This window comes from Schistocerca americana, chromosome 2, assembly GCF_021461395.2.
Source record: "Schistocerca americana isolate TAMUIC-IGC-003095 chromosome 2, iqSchAmer2.1, whole genome shotgun sequence".
NCBI lineage: Eukaryota > Metazoa > Arthropoda > Insecta > Orthoptera > Acrididae > Schistocerca > Schistocerca americana.
Genome location: NC_060120.1, coordinates 216,535,938 through 216,560,127, shown reverse-complemented (window position 1 = coordinate 216,560,127; position 24,190 = coordinate 216,535,938). Strand labels below are relative to the sequence as shown.

The 24,190-nt window shown below is 43.8% G+C and overlaps 1 protein-coding gene across 1 annotated transcript in view; it reads right to left on the bottom strand.

Annotated features, from left to right (window-relative positions):
* The window catches only part of LOC124593902, a 135,203-nt gene extending 111,419 nt beyond the window's left edge, over positions 1-23,784 (bottom strand). Inside the window, exon 1 of the mRNA XM_047132251.1 lies at positions 23,575-23,784. Within this exon, the coding sequence (XP_046988207.1) occupies positions 23,575-23,784 (210 nt within the window). The remainder of the gene's footprint in view (positions 1-23,574) is intronic.
* Positions 23,785-24,190: the final 406 nt, after the last annotated feature.

Here is a 24,190-nt window from a genome sequence, read left to right as displayed (position 1 = left end):
TCGAATGGACCGCTCAGGATTGGCATCACGTTTTCTTTACCGACGAGCATGCCGGGGATAGATTGAAAAGGGGTTTTTATGGACGACTTGACCCACCAACCACTGAGGCATCCACACCGAATCGAAGTTGATGAGTGGGACAATCCGGACAAACAATGCCTTAATGAACTTGTGGATAGAACGTCACAACGAATACAGCCATGCATCAATGGAAGAGGACTAGCTACTGGGTATTAGAAGTACCGGTGTGTACAGCAACCTGGACCACCACCTCTAAAGGTCTGGTACAACATGCAATTTGTTGTTTGTGGTTTTCATGAGCAATGGAAAGGGCGGAAATTATGTTGATCTCGATTCCAATTTTCTGTACACGTTCCGGAACTCTCGGAACCGAGGTGATGCAAAATCTTTCTTGATTTGTGTATTATTACCTTTACGTTGTAATTTCATGTACTGACATTTGAGATCTCCTCCTCAGTTTGGTCCTACGGAACTAGACGTGTACAATAAAAAAAGTAGAATGTCAGTGGTGTTGCAGAATTTTAGTGGAGGTGGTTTACGAGGTATCGAGTTTTGACAAGTTCCCACACCGGCACTTGCACAATACCTGTGGTAGCACGCAGCAGAGAACAACGCAAGTTCATACACCAGTTGGATTCTGAGCTGTAACGAAACAATTGACTGTCCTAGGTTGTGTTCAAAATGACCACTGGCAGCGGCAACACACGGTTCCAGTCTGGGATGGAACGACAGTTGCACATACGTTAGCGAATATGTCCGAGTAGGCTGCAGTAAGTCGTTGCATATCATCGGGTGTAGTTGGTATGTCCTTGTACACAGCGTCTTTCAGCTTTCCCCACAGAAAGAAGAACACAGATGTCAAATCAGGGGAACGGGTCAGCCAAGCTACAGGTCTTCTGCGTCCAAACCAACGATCGGGAAATAGCTCATGAAGTCATACTGCATTACTTCAAGCACTACGGGCTGGACAGCCATCATGTTGGTACCACAGCTTCCTCCTAATTTGCAGAGGAAAGTCTTCTGGCATTCGTGGAAGACGATCTGTTAGGAGGCCGCGATACTTGCGCACGTTCAGTGTTTTGTCTATGAAAAACGGGCCTGTGAGCCAATGGTTCACTATACCACACCACATTTTTCCACTTCATGGTCGCTGTCGGTCCACCTGTGTAAGTCAATGGGAATTGTCTACAGACCAACAGTGCACGTTTCGGAGGTTTACCTGGCCAAGACTGGTAAATGTGGCTTCATCGCTAAACAAGATAAATGATACAACTGGTGTATCCTGTCTTAATGCCAACGTACTAAGATTAACACAGCCATCATAATCGTTTCCATGCAGCTCTTGACAGAGATGGAGAATACCGTCACTTCCTCGTGCGATTGTGTGGGAGCTAACTTGCGGATGAACTGCAACAGTAAAAAAAGCAAATTTCTGCTTCTTCTACAGTCACTTGTTTCCTTTTGTTACGATGTCTAGGTGTTACACTACCACTTTCACGTAACTCGTTGAAGAGGTTTGTGAGTAACTGGCGAGATGGTTGACGTCTCTTGAGGTATCTTGCCTCATACTGCATTTATGCTACACTCCCCATACACTATAAGCACGTCGGATTTTCCTGCTTTGGTAAATTGCATCGTCCACTCACGACCTACTGCTTGGACTGTAGCTCATTAACTGAGTAAGAAGTCGTAATGCACTCAATGAACATGCCAGAACGCTGAAAGCTAACGTAACAACATCGTACCTAGCCGCTACACTGGTTGAATGGCACAAACAAGTGTCGGTGTGGTAACTTATCAAAGTACGTGTCAAGATTTTAAACATGGCTGCAGCAGCAACTGTTAAATTCTTCACAATAAAGGATGGCAGCCAAAAACAGTTGCAGGATAGAATTTTTTTATTAAAATTCTTGACCAAGGTTTCGGTACATATAAATATACCTTCATCAGAAGTACATTTCCTGAACAGAAAGACACATTCATTAGAAAAGCCATATCAACGAAAGTGAGAAACAGAAGCTTAAATAACGGTGAAATTGCTAAAGCAATACAGGCACACAATCTTTAGTACTTACTAAAATTACATCATGCACTGGAGAATAATGAAACAATTATGCCAAAAGGCGTAGTCAGTAATTAAAATATCATCTCCATTTGTACAACATGTGTAATGGGTACAGGATCAAAGCGAACAGTTTAACAATGTTACTTCGCCTATGAACTGTTGAGACACGAGTGTGAAGGCACTAAGGTAGATTGTTTCGCCGAGAGAGGGCACTTGCATGTGCCAGACTCGCGCATATTACAATCCATAAATACATACATAAGCGCATCAAAATTCTTTGTCAAGAATTTTAATAAAAAAATTCTATCCTGCAACTGTTTTTGGCTGCCATCCTTTATTGCAAAGTACGTGTCTTGTAAACGACTTGCACTGCCCGCCCCCGGTAGCTGAGTGACACCGGCACGGTAGCCCAGCGTGGTGTCAGAGGACTGCGTGCTCTCTGTAATAAAAACACTGAGTCAAGGAATCAACAACCAACTTCAACGGATGTCTTCTGACGTCGATTCCCGGCTGGGTCGGAGATTTTCTCCGCTCAGGGACGTGGTGTTGTGTTATCCTAATCAACATTTTATCCCCATCGATGCGCAAGTCGCCGAAGTGGCTTCAAATCTGAAGACTTGCTCCCGGCGAACGGTCTACCCGACGGGAGGCACTAGTCACACAACATTTACACTTTTAACGACTTGCACTAGAGTGCTGCAACAAACACCACTGAAACTCTAATTTAACCTACTTTTAGTCTGTTAGCGACAACAGGCATTTTTCCATACAAAAAAGTTAGCACAAAAAATATACTTTATAAGTATTGTTACAGTCTGTTAATTGGGTAACAATACGAGCTCTTACTACCAATCCATTTTTTGAGAACCGCACATGAGCAGCACTTTCCATATCCACAATATTGTGCTGCAAGTTTTAGGTCATTCACCCCGTATACAGCCAGCTCAACTTCCAAGAGTTGTCAATTGTACAGAATACCCTAAACAATTATTCAAACCAAAAATCTGCCAGCCTCCAAAACAACTTTTCAAGGAGTTCAATGTTTTTTTGGTATCTTCTGAGCTGTGTATAGTACGATGATATAACTTTTGCGATACAGTGAGTTGTGTATATTGAAAGTAACAGAGGTGAAATACGGGGAGTGCAAGGCAATTTCCAACTTGTTCAGAAACCAGATGGAAGTTATAAGAGTCAAAGGACGTGAAAGGAAAGCACTGGTAGAAAGGGGAGTGAGGCAGATTTATAGACTGTCCCCAATATTTCTCGATCTCTACACTGAGCGAGCGGCAAAGGAAACTAAACAACTTAGACAAACAAAGTTCAGTCAGAAGAAATAAAAACTTTTAGATTTGCTGGTGACATTATGTCAGAGATGGCAAAGGAGTTGGAGTAGTTGAACGGAATGGACAGCTTCTTGAAAAGAGGATGTAAGGTAAACATCAACAAAAGCAAAACAAGGATGATGGAATGTAATCGTATTAAATGAGGCGATACTGAGGGAATTATATTAGGAAACGGGACACTAGCACCGATAAATGAATTTTTCTATGAGGAGCAAAATAACTGATGATAGCCGAAGCAGAGAGGACAAAAGCAGATTTGTAATAGCAAGAAAATGGTCTTTGACGGAGAAATTTGCTAACATCGAATAGAGATTTAAGTGTTAGGAAGTCTTTCCTAAAGATGTGCGTAAAGATTACTCAACAAATCCAGGAAGGGCAGAGTAGTGTCATCGACGAAGAATTGTGCTCTGCTACCATTAGAAACAACACAGAGGGGGCGGGAGGGAATGTAGCTGCTGACGAATTGCCAATAGAATCTGGCCTGATCAAAGAACAACAGTGGTGAGTGACAGCCATTCTGCGTAAATTTTTGAATGCTTTCAAATCCAAATTGGAGAAAAGACAGACTAAGCTTTTCGGGCAAAACACCGAATAGACACTGGGGGGTCATCCACTAATTGCCCAACGCGCATATAGAGTGTCGCCAGCTGAAGGACGTGGAGTAGATGCTGTAAATGACATCACTGAACCTTCAAAGAGTCCTTAGTCCTCTTCTGCAGTCCTTATGAAGGACGACGTATCATTTTGGAATATTCTATTTCTGTGTAACTAGCAGAACTCTTCGTCCAGGAGTTCAGTCGTGTCATGGCTGTACTTTAGTGGCACTAATAAATGTGCTTTCAGTCTCTAAGCGTTGTACATCACATACTACTCTGATTCCAAATTCGGACTTTTTGTGGTTTTGAGGTAACACTTTTTAGGATAAACTATTTTACAGATATTACTGATTCAGACAAAAATATCGCTTCTTGCGTACTACATAAGTCCTTTTCAAATCTGGCAAGGTCATATGGTACGTTTCATTAAGCTGAAGCGAAATGCTTGCAGAGAAAACGTGAAAAAACCGAGAAAGAAATGGTCGTCCGAAGGACAGATTCGGCGTGTTGAAAACTCAAATACCTTTCCGTGAAATTAAAGCTTTTCCTCCGCATTAAAAGTGCGACAGAAATTGAGTTAAATGCAGTTAAGAGACCGAATAGGCGGTAAGAATACATTCAAGGCCTCCAAGAGGGAGAGGAACTGTGATGATTTGCTACCACATGAAATTGGAGTCCATTTGGAAGAGGTAGCAAATCCGGCATTATAGTTTGCCAGGGCTTTGGAGGAAATATGATCAAATAAGGCAGAAAGAATAGATAACACTCCTTCGGAATTTCTAGAAATCATTGAGGATGCGTCAACTAAACGACTATTCAGGTGGATGTAGAATCTATGAGACCTGTGGTATACCATCAGAGTTTCGGAAAAATATGATCTACACGCAATATCGAAGATAGGAAAGGCAGATTAAGTGCAAGAACTACCGCACAGTCAGCTTAACATCTTACGCATACAGGTGTATGGTAAGAATAACCTACAGAATGATGGTAAGAAAAGTGAGAATCTCTTAGAAGAAGATGACTATGAATGGTAAAAGCACCAGAGAGAATTCTGACGTCGCGCTTGATAATTGAAGTAAGAGTATAGATACGTTCATGGGATTTTCCGACCCAGAAAAAGCGTTCGACAACACAAAACAGTGCAAGTTGTCGGGAATTCTCGTAAGAACTGGGTGTAATGGAGTTATAGGAAAAAAGGGACAGTGCAATATGTGCTAGAACAAAGACGGAACAATAGGAATGGACGTTCACTATCGTCCGAGAAGTAACTGCTCGGATTGAAACAGGTGTAAGACATGGATACGGTCTTTCCCCCGTACTGTCCAGTCTATACATCGAAGAAGCAAAATAAAGACAATAAAAGGCTTAACGGTAGTATTAAAATTCAGTGCGAAAGGAAATCATTTGCAAGTTTCGATGACTTCTGTAGTCAGTGAAAGTGAGGAACAATGGATTGAGAGTAAAACAAAAGAAGACTAAAGTAATGGGGAATAGGAGAATTGGAATTAGAGAGAAACTTGGTGTTCTCTTACCTTGGAAGCAAAGTAACGCAAGGCGACGAAACCTACTGGACACAACAAAGCAAGCGGAAACAAAGGTGACATTCCTGTCCAAAAGAAAAATATTGATATCAAACATCAGGATGCAGCCTTTGAAGGCAAACAGGAAAGCTTGTACTCGGGAAGTTTTCGGCACGTGCAACTTCCAGAAACACTGTAGCAGTAGGAAGACGGAAGGACACTTCCTCTACTGCACATTTATGTCACGGTTTCGAAACACTTCGTGGAAAACAAAATAACAAGGAAAAATATGACGGAACTTCCTTTTACAATGATGTCGGTAGCTGACTGCAGGTATGATAGGGAAACTGAGAATCGGAGGTTTTGTCAGCCTGACTCTAAAAAAAAAAAAATTGTTCTCACGTTCTCACCAGCAGGGACTGGTTAGTGCTAATATGGCTAGACTACATGGGACAAAGATCCTCTCTGAGCTCTTACAAATTTTTTGAGTCTATTTTGCATCTTTGATTCCTTACTCACGGGAGCAGGGTAGACTGTTGTAGAAGTCCCTTTGTTTTTTCAGCCAAACATACCCCATTAGGTGGCCGTGGTGGTCTATCAAATAGGGAACTAAGACTAGGGCCATAGATGTGCCGAGTTCAATCCGGATATGAGCGTGAATTCATGCTAGTTGCAATCTCTGCAGGACTGTCCCAGGGCCACCCAGCCTGCTAACAAATGAGCAGCGGGGAACCTTCCAGGGGAGAGGGGAGGTAAAGGCCGCTGGGGTGCAGGGCGATCCACCCGCCCCCTCCCAGTGCCGTGGCGGAATGTTCTGCCTACAGCCAGACAAATAGTTCGTTCTCGGACCTCGTTCGCGGACTTGTGCCACATCATTTTATTTAATTTTATTTTTTACATTCCATTAGGCTTGGAACTGGGCACAAAATTGCCACCAAACTCCGCGGTAACGCAAATGGCGACACAGGCGAAGATGTGACAAAGGATACGATGCCGCACTCATGTCTGGGAAGAACAAAGGAAGGATAGAAGATTAGGATTTAACGTCCCGTCGACATCGAGGTCATTGGAGACGGAACACAAATGCGTTCTCGCCAATCGGATGGGGAAGGAAATTGGTCGTGCCCTTGTCAAAGGAACCATCCCGCAGTTTGCCTGGAGCGATTTAGGGAAGTTGTGCCGCTAGGTTATGATCGAGCCGTCATTCGGCTGTTGTTAGACATGAACTATGCCGTGCGCATATACACTGACGGAAGAAAAAACGCAACACCAAAAAATAATTAATGTAGAGTAGTGAAATTTCGGGAATACATTTGTCTAGGTAACATATTTAAGTGATTGTAAGTGCGAAATGCTGGTATATTAATAACCTGTGTAACCGTCAGAATGTTGAATTCAAGCATGCAAACGCGCATGAATTGTGTTGTAAAGGTGTCGGATGGAAGTTTGTGGGACGGAGTTCCATTCCTGCTGCTGCTGGTCGGTCAGTACAGGGGTGGTTAATGCTGGGTGTGGAGGTCTCTGGAGTTGTCGGCCGATGACGCCCCATAGTGCTTGATTGGAAACAAATCTGATGATCGAGTAGGTCAAGGCAACATGCCGACACTCTGTAGAGCGTGTTGGGTTACAACATTGGTGTATGGGCGAGCGTTATCCTATTGGAAAACATCCCCTGGTATTCACGGTAAGTGATGACAGCCAAAACAGTTGCAGGATAAAGATTTATTAAAATTCTTGACCATGAAGGTCTATTTATACAGGGTGAGTCACCTAACGTTATCGATGGATGTATTTCGTAAATCACATCAAATACTGACAAAACCGATTCCACTGACCGAACGTGAGGAGAGGGGCAAGTGTAATGGTTTAATACAAACCATACAAAAATACACGGAAGTATGTTTTTAACACAAACCTACGTTTTTTTAAATGGAACCCCGTTAGTTTTGTTAGCACATCTGAACATATAAACAAATACGTAATCAGTGCCGTTTGTTGCACTGTAAAATGTTAATTACATCCGGAGATATTGTAACCTAAAGTTGACGCTTGAGTACCACTCCTCCGCTGTTCGATCGTGTGTATCGGAGAGCACCGAATTACGTAGGGATCCAAAGGGAACGGTGATGGACCTTAGGTACAGAAGAGACTGGAACAGCACATTACGTCCTCATGCTAACACCTATTTGTTGGTCTTTTTCACTGACGCACATGTACATTACCATGAGGGGTGAGGTACACGTACACACGTGGTTTCCGTTTTCAATTACGGAGTGGAATAGAGTGTGTCCCGACATATCAGGCCAATAGATGCTCAATGTGGTGGCCATCATTTGCTGCACACAATTGCAATCTCTGGCGTAATGAATGTCGTACACGCCGCAGTACATCTGGTGTAACGTCGCCGCAGGGTTGCAGGCACATCACGGTACACGTTCTCCTTTAACGTACCCCACAGAAAGAAGTCCAGAGGTGTAAGATTAGGAGAACGGGCTGGCCAATTTATGCGTCCTCCACGTCCTATGAAACGCCCGTCGAACATCCTGTCAAGGGTCAGCCTAGTGTTAATTGCGGAATGTGCAGGTGCACCATCATGCTGATACCACATACGTCGACGCGCTTCCAGTGGGACATTTTCGAGCAACGTTGGCAGATCATTCTGTAGAAACGCGATATATGTTGCAGTGTTCTCCGAAACACGATCGAACAGCGGAGGAGTGGTACTCAAGCGTTAACTTTAGGTTACAATATCTCCGGATGTAATTAACATCTTACAATGCAACAAACGGCGCTGATTACGTATTTGTTTATATGTTCAGATTTACTAACAAAACTAACGGGGTTCCATTTAAAAAACGTAGGTTTGTGTTAAAAAATACTTCCGTGCATTTTTGTATGGTTTGTATTAAACAATTACACTAGCCCCTCTCCTCACGTTCGGTCTGTGGAATCGGTTCGTCAGTATTTGATGTGGTTTACGAAATATATCCAGCGGTAACGTTAGGTGACACACCCTGTATATACCGAAACCGTGGTCAAGAATTTTAATAAATCTTTATCCTGCAACTGTTTTAGCTGTCATGTACCGTGAAGAATTTCAACAGTTGCTGTTTCAGCCATGTTCAAAATCTTCAAATCCCTTGGTATATTGTTCATGAATGGCAGCATGGCAAGTCGAATTTTCATTCACGGTGCGTGGGACAAGGGACAAACACGAGAGTGATCCTGCTGTCATACGAAATCACATCCCACACCATAACTTCAGGTGTAGGGCCGGTGCGTCTAGCATGTGGACAGGTTGGTTGCATAACCATAACTGGGTTCCCGCTAACCAATACACGGCCATGGCTGGGACAGAGCCAGAAATATTCCATCAGAAAACACAACACACCTCCACCCCGCCCTTCAATGAGCTTTCACTGAAGTCACAATTGGCGGTGGTTTGGTGATAGTGGAACGCACGTTACAGGGCGCCTGGCTAGGAGCTGTTCATGAAGTAACCTATTCGTAATATGTTTCCTTCAATTTACGCCTATGGTCACAATCTTTTTTGTTTGATTACCGGTTTCGGTCTTTAATGACCATCATCAGATCTGTTTCATAAAAACAGCGACTATGGCTGCAGTACATTAGGACTTTGTTTTTATATGAAACAGATCTGGTGATGGTCACTAAAGACCGAAAGCGGTACTCAAACAAAAAAGATTGTAATGAAAGGAAACTTATTACATATACGGGTCACTGTTTTTGCCGACGATGTCGCAGCTTGTGATATTCGTAATATCTCGCTGGGTCTACGTGGAGACAGCTGCTACTCAAACTGTTGCTGCAGATGCAGTACGATGCGCCAGAGCCATACGCCGAACACGATGGTCTTGCCTCTCGGTAGTGTCACGTGGCCGTCCAGAGGCCGGTCCTCTTGCGCCGTACGTTCTCGTGACCCAGCTGCCAGTGGTACAGTGGCTACATTCCTGCCAAATCATTCCGCAGTATTGCAGAAGGAACCCCGCGCTTCTCGTAGATATATTACACGACCTAGCTCAAACACTGAGGTGATCATGCCGTCTTCATCAAAGGCATTCTTGACTACAATCAGCTCACTACATTCAATCTTAAACTAACTCTTATGACCATTACAGCGTTTATTTAAAGCAAACTTTATTTGCATCTTTATAGTGGCCACTCTTGTGCGACTGGTTTGAAATCTGAATAGACATCTTTGAGATGTAGAAACACGCCTACCAACTTTCGTTTACGTATTGGTTTCTTCTGTGTTGGTAAACAGTTTTGGCTGTTTTTGACGATTTGTTATCCTGTATCTGTGGTTTACCTTTAAGCTACAGGTGAGGTGGTTTATCTGGTACGTTAAATAATGTATCTATTACATTCCTTACAGATTTCCTACGTTCCAAATTTACTCATTTGCTTTAAGTATAGCGAATAAACTCCGCTTTGTTTGTTAGATGCACGACGTATTTCTGTAAAATGCCAGCCGGCCGAAGTGGCCGAGCGGTTCTAGGCGCTTCAGTCTGGAACCCCGCGACCGCTACGGTCGCAGGTTCGAATCCTGCCTCGGGCATGGATGTGTGTGATGTCCCGAGCTTAGTTAGGTTCAAGTAGTTCTAAGGGGACTGATGACCTCAAATGTTAAGTCCCATAGTGCTCAGAGCCATTTGAACCTTTTTTTTTTTTTTTTTTTTTTTTTTTGTGAAATGCCAGGTCTTCCGGAGTTTGCTAGCATTGTTCGGTTATCAAACAAAAGTGAGATTATTCAGTGAATATCTGAACATTACAGGAGAATCCTAAATAAACTGTCCTGTAATGTGCTGTTTCATGCTTCCCACAGCGCTTGGGAAACTAAAGGAAGAGAAATGTGGTGTCTCTTCTAGTTGTCCATTTTTGTACACTCCCTATCGTAAAAACTATGTTGCAAATCAATATAAAAGTTAGTATTCGCACTCAGCCCGTATCGTATTCCGAATTGTCGCTTGCCGGCCGCTTGGGGCGTTGCTATCGCTGTGGGTAACAAAAACGAGACAGAGTGTCGCGACTTATGTTACACCGTGATATTAATGTTTCTAGCCCTATATTTGTGCCCTGTATCGCTCTTTCCCAATGACTAACGAAACTACCGACGGTTACGTGCGCATTTTGTGTGTCCATCAGTAACCTATAGCATATAGTGCAAATGCTCTTCCTTCTCTAGAATGCTTTCTTCCAATATTGGAAAGTCACGTATCATGTTTCTAGAATGAGATTTTTACTCTGCAGCGGAGTGTGCACTGATATGAAACTTCCTGGCAGATTAAAACTGTGTGCCGGACCGAGACTCGAACTCGGGACCTTTGCCTTCCGGCGGCAAGTGCTCTACCGTCTCAGCCCTTGCCCGCGAAAGGCAAAGGTACCGAGTTCGAGTCTCGGTTCGGCACACAGTTTTAATCTCCCCGGAAGTTTCATCATGTTTCTAGGCCGGTTCGGTTTGATTTGAAAAAATGTGTATATTCACAAGAACATGTTCTGGATTGTTTGGGAACTGTGGAGTGAGTGTGTCTCGTAAACTGAAAGTCCCTGCTTCGATTCTAGGCTCAGATAAGCACTTATTTAAAACGACCCGTACTGTGGATGTGTTATTAGATAATAATTCATAGACTGCAGTAGACTCGCACTTCGGTATCTGTAATCTCATGCTACATAGAGCAAGCCACAGTACAGGGTGCTTCGTAACAAGTGCTGTGTTGTCCGAACAAGACACAGCCAGGGCAAAAGCATCACACGGTCATAGATGCGAGCTGGTGCCAGAGCCACAGACTTGATAATTCCATCAGCGCCACGGGCAGTTCTGAAGAAGAAGATATCGACTTCGCCTCGGCCAATTTCCGGTCGAGTACAACCTGCCAATGACTGGACGAAAACGGACAAAAGCCTAGTCGGAAGATAGAAGAGCAGCTCTCGTCCACTTAGTTATAGATCATCGACCAGGGCTGACAGGTAACGTCGTTTAGTGAACTCTTAGAAGTGAACAGACAGCTGTAAATTGCGTTTGCTGTGTACTGTGAAGTTTACCTACGATTATTTGCACATAGCCATTGAGAGCCTTTTGTTGCGTTATATTGCAAGCAGTGTGGTATATTGCAAGCAGTGTGGTATATTGCAAGCAGTGTGGTATATTACAAGCAGTGTGGTATATTGCAAGCAGTGTTCCTTATTCATCTAGTCACAAAGATAAGCAAACCTTTTTAACTCATTTGTGTGACTTTGTTACTAACCAGTTTGAGTGTTGTAGAACCTTGGTTCTCCTATGCTGTTACCCAACACTGGAGCACAGCTGTGTAATAGTGGTGGGGAGAAAGTGTCTTAGCAGTGTACTGCACCAGAAGCCGTTTCACGATTCACAGACTCAGCCTACCGTAACAACAGTAACAACTCGGTCTCCACAGCAGTAGCGACGATGCCTTTACAAAACTGGTGACGAGGGTATCTGATGTTAGTAAGTCAAATTCAGTACGCATCCACAAAACACTGAAGGTTCAAATGGCTCTGAGCACTATGGGACTTAACATCTGAGGTCATCAGTCCGCTAGAACTTAGAACTACTTAAAACTAACTAACCTAAGGACATCACACACATCCATGCCCGAGGCAGGATTCGAACCTGCGATCATAGCGGTCGCGCGATTCCAGACTGTAGCGCCTAGAACCGCTCGGCCACACCTGGCCGGCCAAAACACTGAAGGACCATGAAGAATAACTTGCGTACCTACTCCGCTCTTATTAGTAATAGCAACGAGGGTATTTGTTCTTATCCATTCGTGTACTGAGCGGCGGAGCAATATGAATGAATACGTCTATACGTCGTACTCTTATGGTCCTTCACACTTAGTCCGCAGCTCGTGGTCGTGCGGTAGCGTTCTCGCTTCCTGCGTCCGGGTTCCCGGGTTCGATTCCCGGCGGAGTCAGGGATTTTCTCTGCCTCGTGATGACTGGGTGTTGTCTGATGTCCTTAGGTTAGTTAGGTTTAAGTAGGGGACTGATAACCACAGATCTAAGTCCCATAGTGCTCAGAACCATTTGAACCATTTTTGTACTCAAGAACAGATCGAACTACTGTCCTGTATGTGGTCTCCCTTACATATAAACGACTCTTTCCCAAAATTCTCCCAATAAACCAAAGTCGACCATTCGCCTTCCCTACCGCAGTTCTCACATGCTCTTCCCATCACATATTGCTTTGCAACGTTACGTCACATCGCTGTGCAACGTTACACCCAGATATTTAAACGACTTGACTGTGTCAAGCAGGGCGGTAGTAATACTGTATCCAAATATCACAGGTTTGTTCTTCCTACTCATCCGCGTTAACTTATATTTTTCCACATTTAGGGCTAGCTGCCATTCATTATACCAACAGGAAATTTTCTCTAAATCGTCTTGTCTTCCTACAGTCACTCAATTTCGACACCTTATCGCACGTGACGGCATCGTCAGGAAACAACCGCAGATTGCTTCCCACGCTGTCCGCCAAATCATTTATGCATATAGATAACAACAAGGGGTCCTATCACACTTCCCTGGGCACCCCTGACTATACCCTTGCCTCCGATTAACACTCGCCGTCGAGGAAAACATACTGTGTCCTGTCACTTAACAAGTCTTCGAGTCGAATTCATACCGAATAAAATTCACAGACCTAGCAAGACATAATTTATTAAATAAGATATTAAGCGAAATTAATCATCTGACAGTGAAATAAAAATTAATACAGAATAACACTAGGTCGCCACCAGCGGAAGTCAGACAATATCAAAATGTTAGTCACGAATAAAATGACACTAAATTTAAGTTTATAAATTGACAATGGAGTAAAAAAAGAAAACAGAGCACAAAATCCACGATTACAGTGTTGGAGAACAGGACATCTACATCTACATCTACATGACTACTCTGCAATTCACATTTAAGTGCTTGGCAGAGGGTTCATCGAACCACAATCTTACTATCTCTCTACCATTCCACTCCCGAACAGCCCGCGGGAAAAACGAACACCTAAACCTTTCTGTTCGAGCTCTGATTTCTCTTATTTTATTTTGATGATCATTCCTACCTATGTAGGTTGGGCTCAACAAATTATTTTCGCATTCGGAAGAGAAAGTTGGTGACAAATTTCGTAAGTAGATCTCGCCGCGACGAAAAACGTCTTTGCTGTAATGACTTCCATCACAATTCGCGTATCATATCTGCCACACTCTCTCCCCTACTAAGTGATAATACAAAAAAGAGCTGCCCTTTTTTGCACCCTTTCGATGTCCTCCGTCAATCCCACCTGGTAAGGATCCCACACCGCGCAGCAATATTCTAACAGAGGACGAACGAGTGTAGTTTAAGCTGTCTCTTTAGTGGACTTGCTGCATCTTCTAAGTGTCCTGCCAATGAAACGCAACCTTTGTCTCGCCTTCCCCACAATATTATCTATGTGGTCTTTCCAACTGAAGTTGTTCGTAATTTTAACACCCAGGTACTTAGTTGAATTGACAGCCTTGAAAATTGTACCATTTATCGAGTAATCGAATTCCAACGGATTTCTTTTGGAACTAATGTGGATCACCTCACACTTCTCGTTATTTAGCGTCAACTGCCACCTGCCACACCATACAGCAATCTTTTCTAAATCGCTTTGCAACTGATACTGGTCTTCGGATGACCTTACTAGACGGTAAATTACAGCATCATCTGCGAACATGCATTTAGCATCAGTAATTTCGCAGGTATCTCCGCCCATAAAAAACTAAACTAAAACTAATCTCCTCCCGCACAGGCCATGAAAGCCCAACGATTCCGACCAGCCGCCGTGTCATCCTCAGTTCACAGACGTCACCGGACGCGGACATGGCGGGGCATGTGGTCAGCACACCGCTCTCCCGGCCGTATGGCGCTTTACGAGATCAGAGCCACTACTTTTCAATCAAGTAGGTCCTCAGTTTGCCTCTCAAGGGCTGAATGCACCCCGCTTGCCCAACAGGGCTCGGCAGGCCGGATGGTCGCCCACCCAAGTGCTAGCCCAGCCCGACAGCGGTTAACTTCGATGATCTGAAGGGAACAGGTGTTACCACTGCGGTAAGGCCGTTGACGCCCTTGATAACATTAATGATTAAACGACCTGTAACCCTCGCAAGAAGAGAGAGGGAATAAGAAAGCTCCCTCTGCGCTCCTGAACTTGCCCACTAGTAGATACTTTAAAACTCCGTGGGGATTTAGACATTCTAATAAAATGATCCCTCACCAAAATATTCCCCACTTCTGCGGCAATATCTCGCATTGTAATACCATCTTACCACTATTGGATCGCGGGTGTGACGCCCAACGCTGCGGCTGTGAGCGGCGGTGCTCGCAGACTCCGCACTCCGTCGTAGCAGATGCGGATCCGAATACTCAAAACCCGAAGGTCCAAGTCACTTTCCGTCGGGGAATAACACTGCCCAGTCCGCGCCTCTTTGACTTGCCATATAAACTTTGAGCTGCGCCCACGTCTCTTGCCTTGCGGCCAATCGCAGGGCAGCAACTTCTGCACGAAGCTGCGGTCGGCTGACCCGATTCCCACATACTATGGCGGTCATTCGTCATGCTCGTAAAATTTTTGGAAACAGGATCGGGAAATTGTAGGGCTCCGGATTCCATGGATGACTGAGTCTATTCTCCACAGTATTCTAGAGACGAGTAAGGCTATCACAACCAAGTGCAAATGTTTTCAAATCGTCTACTGCGCATGCGCAGTTTCATCGTAGTTTCGACCGTCAGAACCGTTTGTGTTTACTCGAACGCATGTTTCGCGTGTTGGTTGTCTGGCCACCCGTAGCGCTAGTTGCCACTTCTGCTCTCTCCGCGTTGGTCAAATGTTTCTGAGTCAAATAATTTAACAATGCACCGGGTACATTTAGCACTAAGCGTTTCGAGAATTTATTCTCATTTTCAAGTGAAAATATTTACGTAGGTAAGTATTTTGTGCGCTTATTGTACGTGTGTTGTGCCCTCCTGCACTGCGGTCAAGATACAGTAATGTGCTGCCTACATTACGCAGAAAAACTAACACTGAAATTTCACGAAGAGTATGATGTTTGCGTGTGTCTGGTTTTCTGCATAATGGAGAAGGCACAGTATCTTATAACCTCAAAAAGATGGCTACAGTGCAAGGCAGGCAACACAACACAACACAAAAATACTAACGTAAATATTTGATCATTACGATGAGAAATTCTCGGAATGCGTCGTGCGAACCATGAAAATAAATGTAACGTATGCAGTGTTTCATTATCAAATTTATAGAATGAGTGACAGTTGCAACCTTTCGAAAAACATCGATTGTTATGAATGAAATCGAGTCAAACGTTTCTGCTTCCCACTTATGGCCGGCACTTGTTGGAGAACCAGAAATATAGAATGTTAACTGAAAACTTTATTAATTATTCCCGACAAAACACTTTCCTCAGCAACATCCTGTTTTCTCTTACATTATTTGAGTATATGCATATGATGAAAACATTTGTTCAGCTTGTCTCATTGATTGTGGTAACAAAAATTTAGTTGCTGATTGCAGGTAATTGGTACCTACGTGAATAAACAACAGTGTATAAAATGCCCAAACAAACTCCGCAAATTATTTAGTGAGAAGAATAATCATCGTTGGTTTAGTAGGCAGGGAGTGGCCGCATTGTGTCCACTGGTTAAGAGCTATGGTGCTTAACTTCACTACTAAATGTGTAACAGCATAGCATGGTTATTTCTAACTATGCCACCTCCCCTGCAAAGTGAGCCAGGATAATGCACGCATGTCATTTATAGCAATGAGTGTAGTATGAGAGCGCTAATTACCGGCCCATGTGACCGGATCCTTATATGGAAGAGAGGAAATTTATTTACTTTGGAAGTGACGTTAACAGAGGGTAATGAGAATCTTTCTTTTGCATGCAACACATTTTAGCAGAAAAGTCCCTCAAGGAATTGAAATTACGCTATGATGTATTGAATTTTCACAAGGCTGAGATATACAGGTAAACGCAAAAAGCTTTGCGCAAGTGCGCGTCGATCTCTTTCGAGCAGGTTTACTAAAGTCTTTGGAGCCAGTCAGATGAATTTCCTCCGATCAGTCTAAAATAGTTGCAACCGTCCATCGGGCGCAAAGTGGTAGAATTTCTGTGTCGAACGTATTCGCGTGGTTGCAACTGTATCTCGAACGGACCTGTTATTCTGACTGGGGAGTGGTGTCCCGCTGCCTTCCAGCAGAATGCTTGTCTGCTCTTCAGGTCAGCTGTCACCCACTCCTTTATTGCTCTGCCTAACGGAGGATGGTTCCCCTCGCTGCGCCCTCCTGCTAGCGTCCAGTATTGTGTGGACCGCGTTTCGTCAAAACTGGGACCACAGGTCCACCTTTGTTTCCGTTCTAAGCGGCTTAGCCGTGGTCAACTGAGCGCCTGACTCACCAGGAGGCCGCCTGCTGAAAAGATGTTACGAAGGCCCACTCTGTCAGGCCTGTGAGAAACGCGAATTCAGAGGCCCCCACACGTAGCTCCGTAAACCGTTACCACTTGCAGAAATGTTAGAAAAAAAAAATATGGTAAGGTTCAAATGGCTCTGAGCACTATGGGACTTAACATCTGAGGTCATCAGTCCCCTAGAACTTAGAACTACTTAAACCTAACCAACCTAAGGACATCACACACATCCATGCCCGAGGCAGGATTCGAACCTGCGACCGTAGCGGTCGCGCGGTTCCGGACTGTAGCGCCTAGAACCGCTCGGCCACCAAGGCCGGCAATATGGTAAGGAAAATAGGTTAAAGAAGATCGTATTCAGGATAACTACAACATCCATCGCATCTGCTAACCACTCATGTTTCATGTTCTCATTAAGACTGGAATGCAAGATTGAATTATTCCCACGTGATGCGATTCTATGTTGATTAAAAAAGGTGGGGAGAAGGCCAAGCAGAGCCCGACGCTTCAGATTGTTTCACATTTATCTGAGGGAGACATCTTCAGATGCTACTTGTTATATAAACGTTCTGTTGTGGTTTCGGCTTACCAAACGTGACTACGTCTTCGTAGCCTGTAATGATGATCCCCGTACTTTAATATGAAACGTTGGGCGCAGAAACATGCCTTACCCCACGGGATAACGCCCGTAAAAGAACGTCACCAAACATCTATTTCTGTATCTACATAACTCCTCTGCGAATTACACTTAAATGGCTGGCAGAGCGCTCATCGAACCACCTTCCGACTATTTCTCCACCGTTCCGCTCTCTAACAGCACGCGGGAAAAACGAACACTTAAATCCTTCCGCGCGAACTCTTATTTCTCTTATTTTATTACAATGATCATTTCTCCCTATGTAAGATGGAGTCAACAAAATATTTTATCATTCGGAGGAGAAAGCTGGATAGCGAAATTTCAAAAATACATCTCGGCACAACGAAAAATGCACCTGTTATAATGTTTGCCACCCATGTCGCATGTTGTAACTGTGACAGTCTCTCACTACTTGGCGATAATACGAAACGACCCGCCCTTCTTTGAACTTTTTGATGTCCGTCAATCCTAGGTGATATGGATGATTTCACACTTCATTATTTGGGGTCAATTTCCGCTTTTCGCAGAAGACGTACAGGGTTATTACAAATGATTGAAGCGATTTCACAGCTCTACAATAACTTTATTATTTGAGATATTTTCACAATGCTTTGCACACACATACAAAAACTCAAAAAGTTTTTTTAGGAATTCTCAAATGTTTGATATGTGCCCGTTTAGTGATTCGACAGACATCAAGCCGATAATCAAGTTCCTCCCACACTCGGCGCAGCATGTCCCCATCAATGAGTTCGAAAGCATCGTTGATGCGAGCTCGCTGTTCTGGCACGTTTCTTGGTAGAGGAGGTTTAAACACTGAATCTTTCACATAACCCCACAGAAAGAAATCGCATGGGGTTAAGTCGGAAGAGCGTGGAGGCCATGACATGAATTGCTGATCATGATCTCCACCACGACCGATCCATCGGTTTTCCAATCTCCCGTTTAAGAAATACCGAACATCATGATGGAAGTGCGGTGGAGCACCATCCTGTTGAAAGATGAAGTCGGCGCTGTCGGTCTCCAGTTGTGGCATGAGCCAATTTTCCAGCATGTCCAGATACACGTGTCCTGTAACCGTTTCTTCGCTCACTGCAGGCCGACCCGTTGATTTCCCCTTACAGAGGCATCCAGAAGCTTTACACTGCGCATACCATCGCCGAATGGAGTTAGCAGTTGGTGGATCGTTGTTGAACTTCGTCCTGAAGTGTCGTTGCGCTGTTATGACTGACTGATGTGAGTGCACTTCAAGCACGACATACGCTTTCTCGGCTCCTGTCGCCATTTTGTCTCACTGCGCTCTCAGGCGCTCTGGCGGCAGAAACCTGAAGTGCGGCTTCAGCCGAACAAAACTTTATGAGTTTTTCTACGTATCTGTAGTGTGTCGTGACCTTATGTCAATGAATGGAGCTACAGTGAATTTATGAAATCGCTTCAATCATTTGTAATAGCCCTGTATTTAGTGTACATCGTTTTGCATTTACATTTGATCTTATGATGACTTTACTAGACAGTAGAAGACAATAATCTGCGAACTAAAATGGCTGTTCAGATTGTCTCAATCATTTATATAGATTAGAAACAGTAGGGAGTCTATAACAGCTCCTTCGGCAGCGCTAGATATCACTTCATTTTTATTCGATGACTTTCCGTCAAATGTGACCTTTCTGACAAGAAATAGCGAGTCGAGTCGCCCAACTGAGATGATTCTCCAAGACACGCAACCTGATTGAAAGCCGCCTTTGAGGAACGAGAGACAAGTACAGGAAGTGAGAACCTGCATTGTTAAACTGCTAGCAGTTTTTAAAACTCCAGATGAAATGGAGCAGAACGTACGCAACATGTTGGGCTGAGCAAAAAGTGTGGGAGGTCTGCATGATGGACAATATCAGGACTGCGATAGGATTGCTGCTGAATATATTTATTTAAAACCAAGTGAGGAAGTATTCATCTCAATGTCTATCTACAGATTCACCCTTCGACGTTTTTGTGTGAAGTGGATCATGTGACTGTGTGAAATTTTCCAGTAAATAAAAGCTGTGTGTCGGACAAGGACTAACGAGGAGCCTTGCTTTAAGTAAACAATATTCTTACTGACTGAGCTATCCATGTACGACTCCGCGACCCGCCGTCACAGCTTTACATCCGCCACTGACCCATCTACTTTTCAAACTTTACAGAAGTTCCCCTACAGAAGTGGCGAGATTGATACCTAACTCCTGGACGAAAGGGTACGGCTGAAAAACGGTTAGCCACAGCCTCAGGGATTGTTTCTAGAACGGAACACACACACTACAGGTGAGTGTGCGATGTTTTTGAAACTTTATAGCTTCGCGTCGCGAGCCGTGCCTGGATAGCCCATTGGGGAAGAACGTTATCCCTGAAAATCGAGCTTCCGGGCTCGATTCCTGGACCGAAACAATTTTATACCTGAAAATAAGTTTCAGAACAGGTCTCACTTCGTTGCAGAGTGGGAGTTCCATTATGGCAAAAGTCACATTTACGAGGAAACATCGGCGCAGCTTCCACATGGATCGCGAATTTAAATTACTTTAAGGCTATTTCCTTCTACTCAGTACGCTGCACTGAAACTGCGAAGACTACATTTTTTCGAATTCTTTTACTTTCGAGTGCAACTACTTTTATATTTAATTTTTTATCATTTTGAGCTAACAGCTCACTGATATCAATATTAACGATGCACTTACTGCTCGCCCTGCTTATGCCAGGCGATCGGCGGGATATTTTTACGATTGCAAGTTTCGGACACTGCCTCTAACGTTACACAAGACAACTAGACCTCTTACATAACAACTCAGCTACCTGATGTTATAACGAACGAAACTGGTAGTGACGCAATAAACATGTATCAGTAGAGCAGTAGTGATTCTCATTAGTCATTAAAACTTTTCAGGACAGAAAGAAAGCCATTATCGGTCGTAATGTCATCTGTCTTTCTTACTGCACTCAATACTGATTGCATCTTCCTCGCTTCACGTGTGGTTTTATTTTCTACCACGTGATCTTTGTACATGTTTTCTCCCAAAATATCAGTTTGGCTGTGCTTTCTCTGGTCCCTCTTGGTGTTGCCTTTTGGATGGCCAGCAGTGCAGTTGAAACGACACGTGTTCCAATCTAACTCAGGCATAAACAAGCATTAGTCGGACTAATGGTTGCATATGCCGGAGTTAGATTGGAGTATGTGTTGCTACAATTACGTTTTGTCTACATGACTACTTACAACGCACTGATTATAGCTGCAGTGTTAGTTGAAAGTTAATACAAAGTTCACAGATTGTCCTTAACAACTTCTATACCAGAGAGGAATTCATGAATAAAAATAATTGTCCATTGGTAAAGAGAAACAATAGCCAATATGTAATTATACCAACACCTTTCGTCTTTTTAAATATGTTGTTCAGCTGACACACGTTCCAAATGTTCGTCGTGGAAATGGAAGTGGAAATGTCTAACGTTTTATGCGACTTATTTTCACAAAACGCATTTTCAGTGCTGTTGTGTTCTCGGTATTCAGTTACATGCCCCAAACTTGTTCCAACTGAAGCATTGAGAAAATGTTTCCAACATTCATAATGGTAAAAGAAAAATAAGCAAGGCCTTTGTTCCGCAAGGTTTACACAAGATTGTCGAGTTAGCTAACGCTACTAAATCATGCCATGTAATTCCAGTCCACCCAGCTGCTGCTCAAAGACTTGTCAATGCTGGTACGTAACATGTCCAAGTGCAGTATGAGCAAAGTGTGTCACACTCATCCGTCTCAATTAGTAATTAAAAACTTTTTCGCAGTAACAGAAGAAAAGTGTCAAATCTTCAAAAGAGAAACGATCACAGGTGATGTTTGCCAAATCGTACTTAATCGGAAAGACTAAGCTTAGTTATCGACTGCAAGACGGAAAGACTGTTTGATGACATTGCAATTTGCAACATCTGATTCCGAGATTGTAGTTCTGTTCGAAACAAAAGTCAATACAGATTATTTTTCTCGAATTTAATTTTGTTATTCTCTTGTAAAAATTAAAAGATATCTCAGATGACTACTGTTGACTACAGTTCTAATAGTTACAACATTACTCCCGTATTTCTGTTCATGTATTATCACAAATAAAGCTTACTGTGTCAGTATCAATGGCTGTTAAAGAAAAAAGTAACTTTGTTAAGTTACCTTGAAATAGGAATGTGGATGTATTCAACGACTGTGATATGATTTTCAAAACGATGGAGAGCAGCAATCAGTCGTCCTTTCCTTTCAGGTTTTATTAAGCAACTCTAGATTTCGACTAATGCCAAGCCATTATCAGTGGTTGGCGACTCCATGGAGTGTCCTGTGCACCACGACCAGATAATGGGTATACTTGGAAGGAGAGACAGCATTGGTCGTATTTTTTTGTTTTATAATCCGCAAAATCGATTTTCGGTCACTTAGTGACCATCTTCAGTGCTGTAATATACAATTTAAATTGGTAGGCACTGGTGTCAACAAGCTTACAGCGAGTTTATGTGATCGCTGTAAGTTTGTTGACACCAGTGCCTACCAATTTAAATTGTATATTACAGCACTGAAGATGGTCACTAAGTGACCGAAAATCGATTTTGCGGTTTATAAAACAAAAAAATACGACCAATGCTGTCTCTCCTTCCAAGTATACCCATTATCAGTGGATTGTTTCATAGTTTCAGTGCATGTCCTAGTACGAACTGTGACAGAAGCCCGAACAACAGTGGACTGACGAACTAGGAATTGCACTGAAACTATGAAATAGTGCGTTGATAGTGGCTAGACACTAGCCGAAATCTAGATTTGCTTAATAAAGCAAAGGAAAGGACGACAGATCGCTGTGCTCGATCATTTTGAAAAGGACGACAGATCGCTGTGCTCGATCATTTTGAAACACTTTGCTATTGTTGCTTAGAACCATTGATATCTCGGGTATGGCTTAGACAACGTTCTTAATACATTATTTGTTTTCAGTTTTGTCTCAGCCATTTTCGCAGTGATAAGTAGTATAATTCTGTGACATCATAATGCCTAAATTTTTTGGGATGGAAGTTAGTTGTGTACAAAAGAAAAGAAACATTTTTTTCCAATTGAAAGAAAAACAATCCTCGGTCACTATTTTTAACGGATTAACCGAGTTTCAACACAGCTAGGAGTGTCTTCCTCAGAATTTAAATCAAAGAATGGTCTATATTCTATAACATTCTTTGATTTATATTCTGAGGAATACATTCGTAGCAGTGTTGAAACCCGGTTAATCCGTTAAAAATAGTGACCGAGGACTGTTTTTCTTTCAGTTGTAACTATTCACGGTCTCTGAACATGCAGCCATGTACAAAATTTTGCATATTTTTTCCTTCTCCTGACGAATGTGAAATCTGGCACTTAGAATGTTTGACAACCTAACTCTGCATACGATCAAAGGAACATGTAACTGACTAATTTAATTCGGTCAACATTAGCCCCAGGATGTCCGCCCCGATAGCTGAGTGAACAGTGCGACGGGCTGTCGTGCCAGGCGTCCTGTGTTCGATTCCCGGCTGGGTCGGAGATTTTCTCCGCTCGGGAACTGTGTGTTTGTGTTGTCTTCAAAGAGGTGGTAACAGCAAAGGCATCCGGCCCCTATTAAATTAACCATACCAAATCCGGCTTTGCCCATGCCGACCCTGCGAGAATGCTGGGCAAAGGCACAAGAAAGAAGATCACCCCCAGGCTGCAAAGTAGGCGTCAGCCACAGCCGACAGTCAGTCTATATGAACCGAGCCAGACTGACGTAACTAGTCGTGATTTGGGATGCAACCCGTTCGGGGGGAGTCCCGCTTTGCGCCAACGAGGCGTAATGTTGCGCAACGTTCCAGAAACTTGTAGGCGTTGCTCACACAGAACTTACCGGCCATCCCGTGTGACGCCCGGCGAGACGAGACGGGGAGGTCGGCGGAAGTGTCGGGCGCTTGACTGTCTGTAGAGCGGGAGGTCGCTCCGTCCAGACGACACCAGCGGCGCAGCGAAACTGAGCGCCTGGAGCGAGGACGCGCGACCGCGGTGCGGCCACTGTGTGACGTCGCAGCGCGCCCGCTGACGAAACAGCTGAGGCGCACATGGCGGACAGCGGCAAGTGGCCGCCAGGGGGCGAAGCGGGGCCGTGGCCTGTTTCGCGAGGCTCGCACAATTAGTACAGCACAGGTCTGCTGCACCTCACAGGCTGCAGCGATAATTTTTTGAGTCATCAGTCTTCTGACTGGTTTGATGCAGCCCGCCTCGAATAACTCTCCTGCGCCAACCGCTATTCATCTTAGAGTAGAACTTGCAACTTACGTTCTCAACTATTTGCTGGATATACTCCAATCCCTGACTTCCTGTACAGTTTTTGACCCCTAAAGCTTCCTCTAGTACCACAGAAGACATTCCCTGATGTCTTAACAGATGTAGCCCAGCGGTGTAAGGCGCTTCAGTCATGCACTGCGCGGCTGGTCCCGGCGAAGGTTCGAGTCCTCCCTCGGGCATGG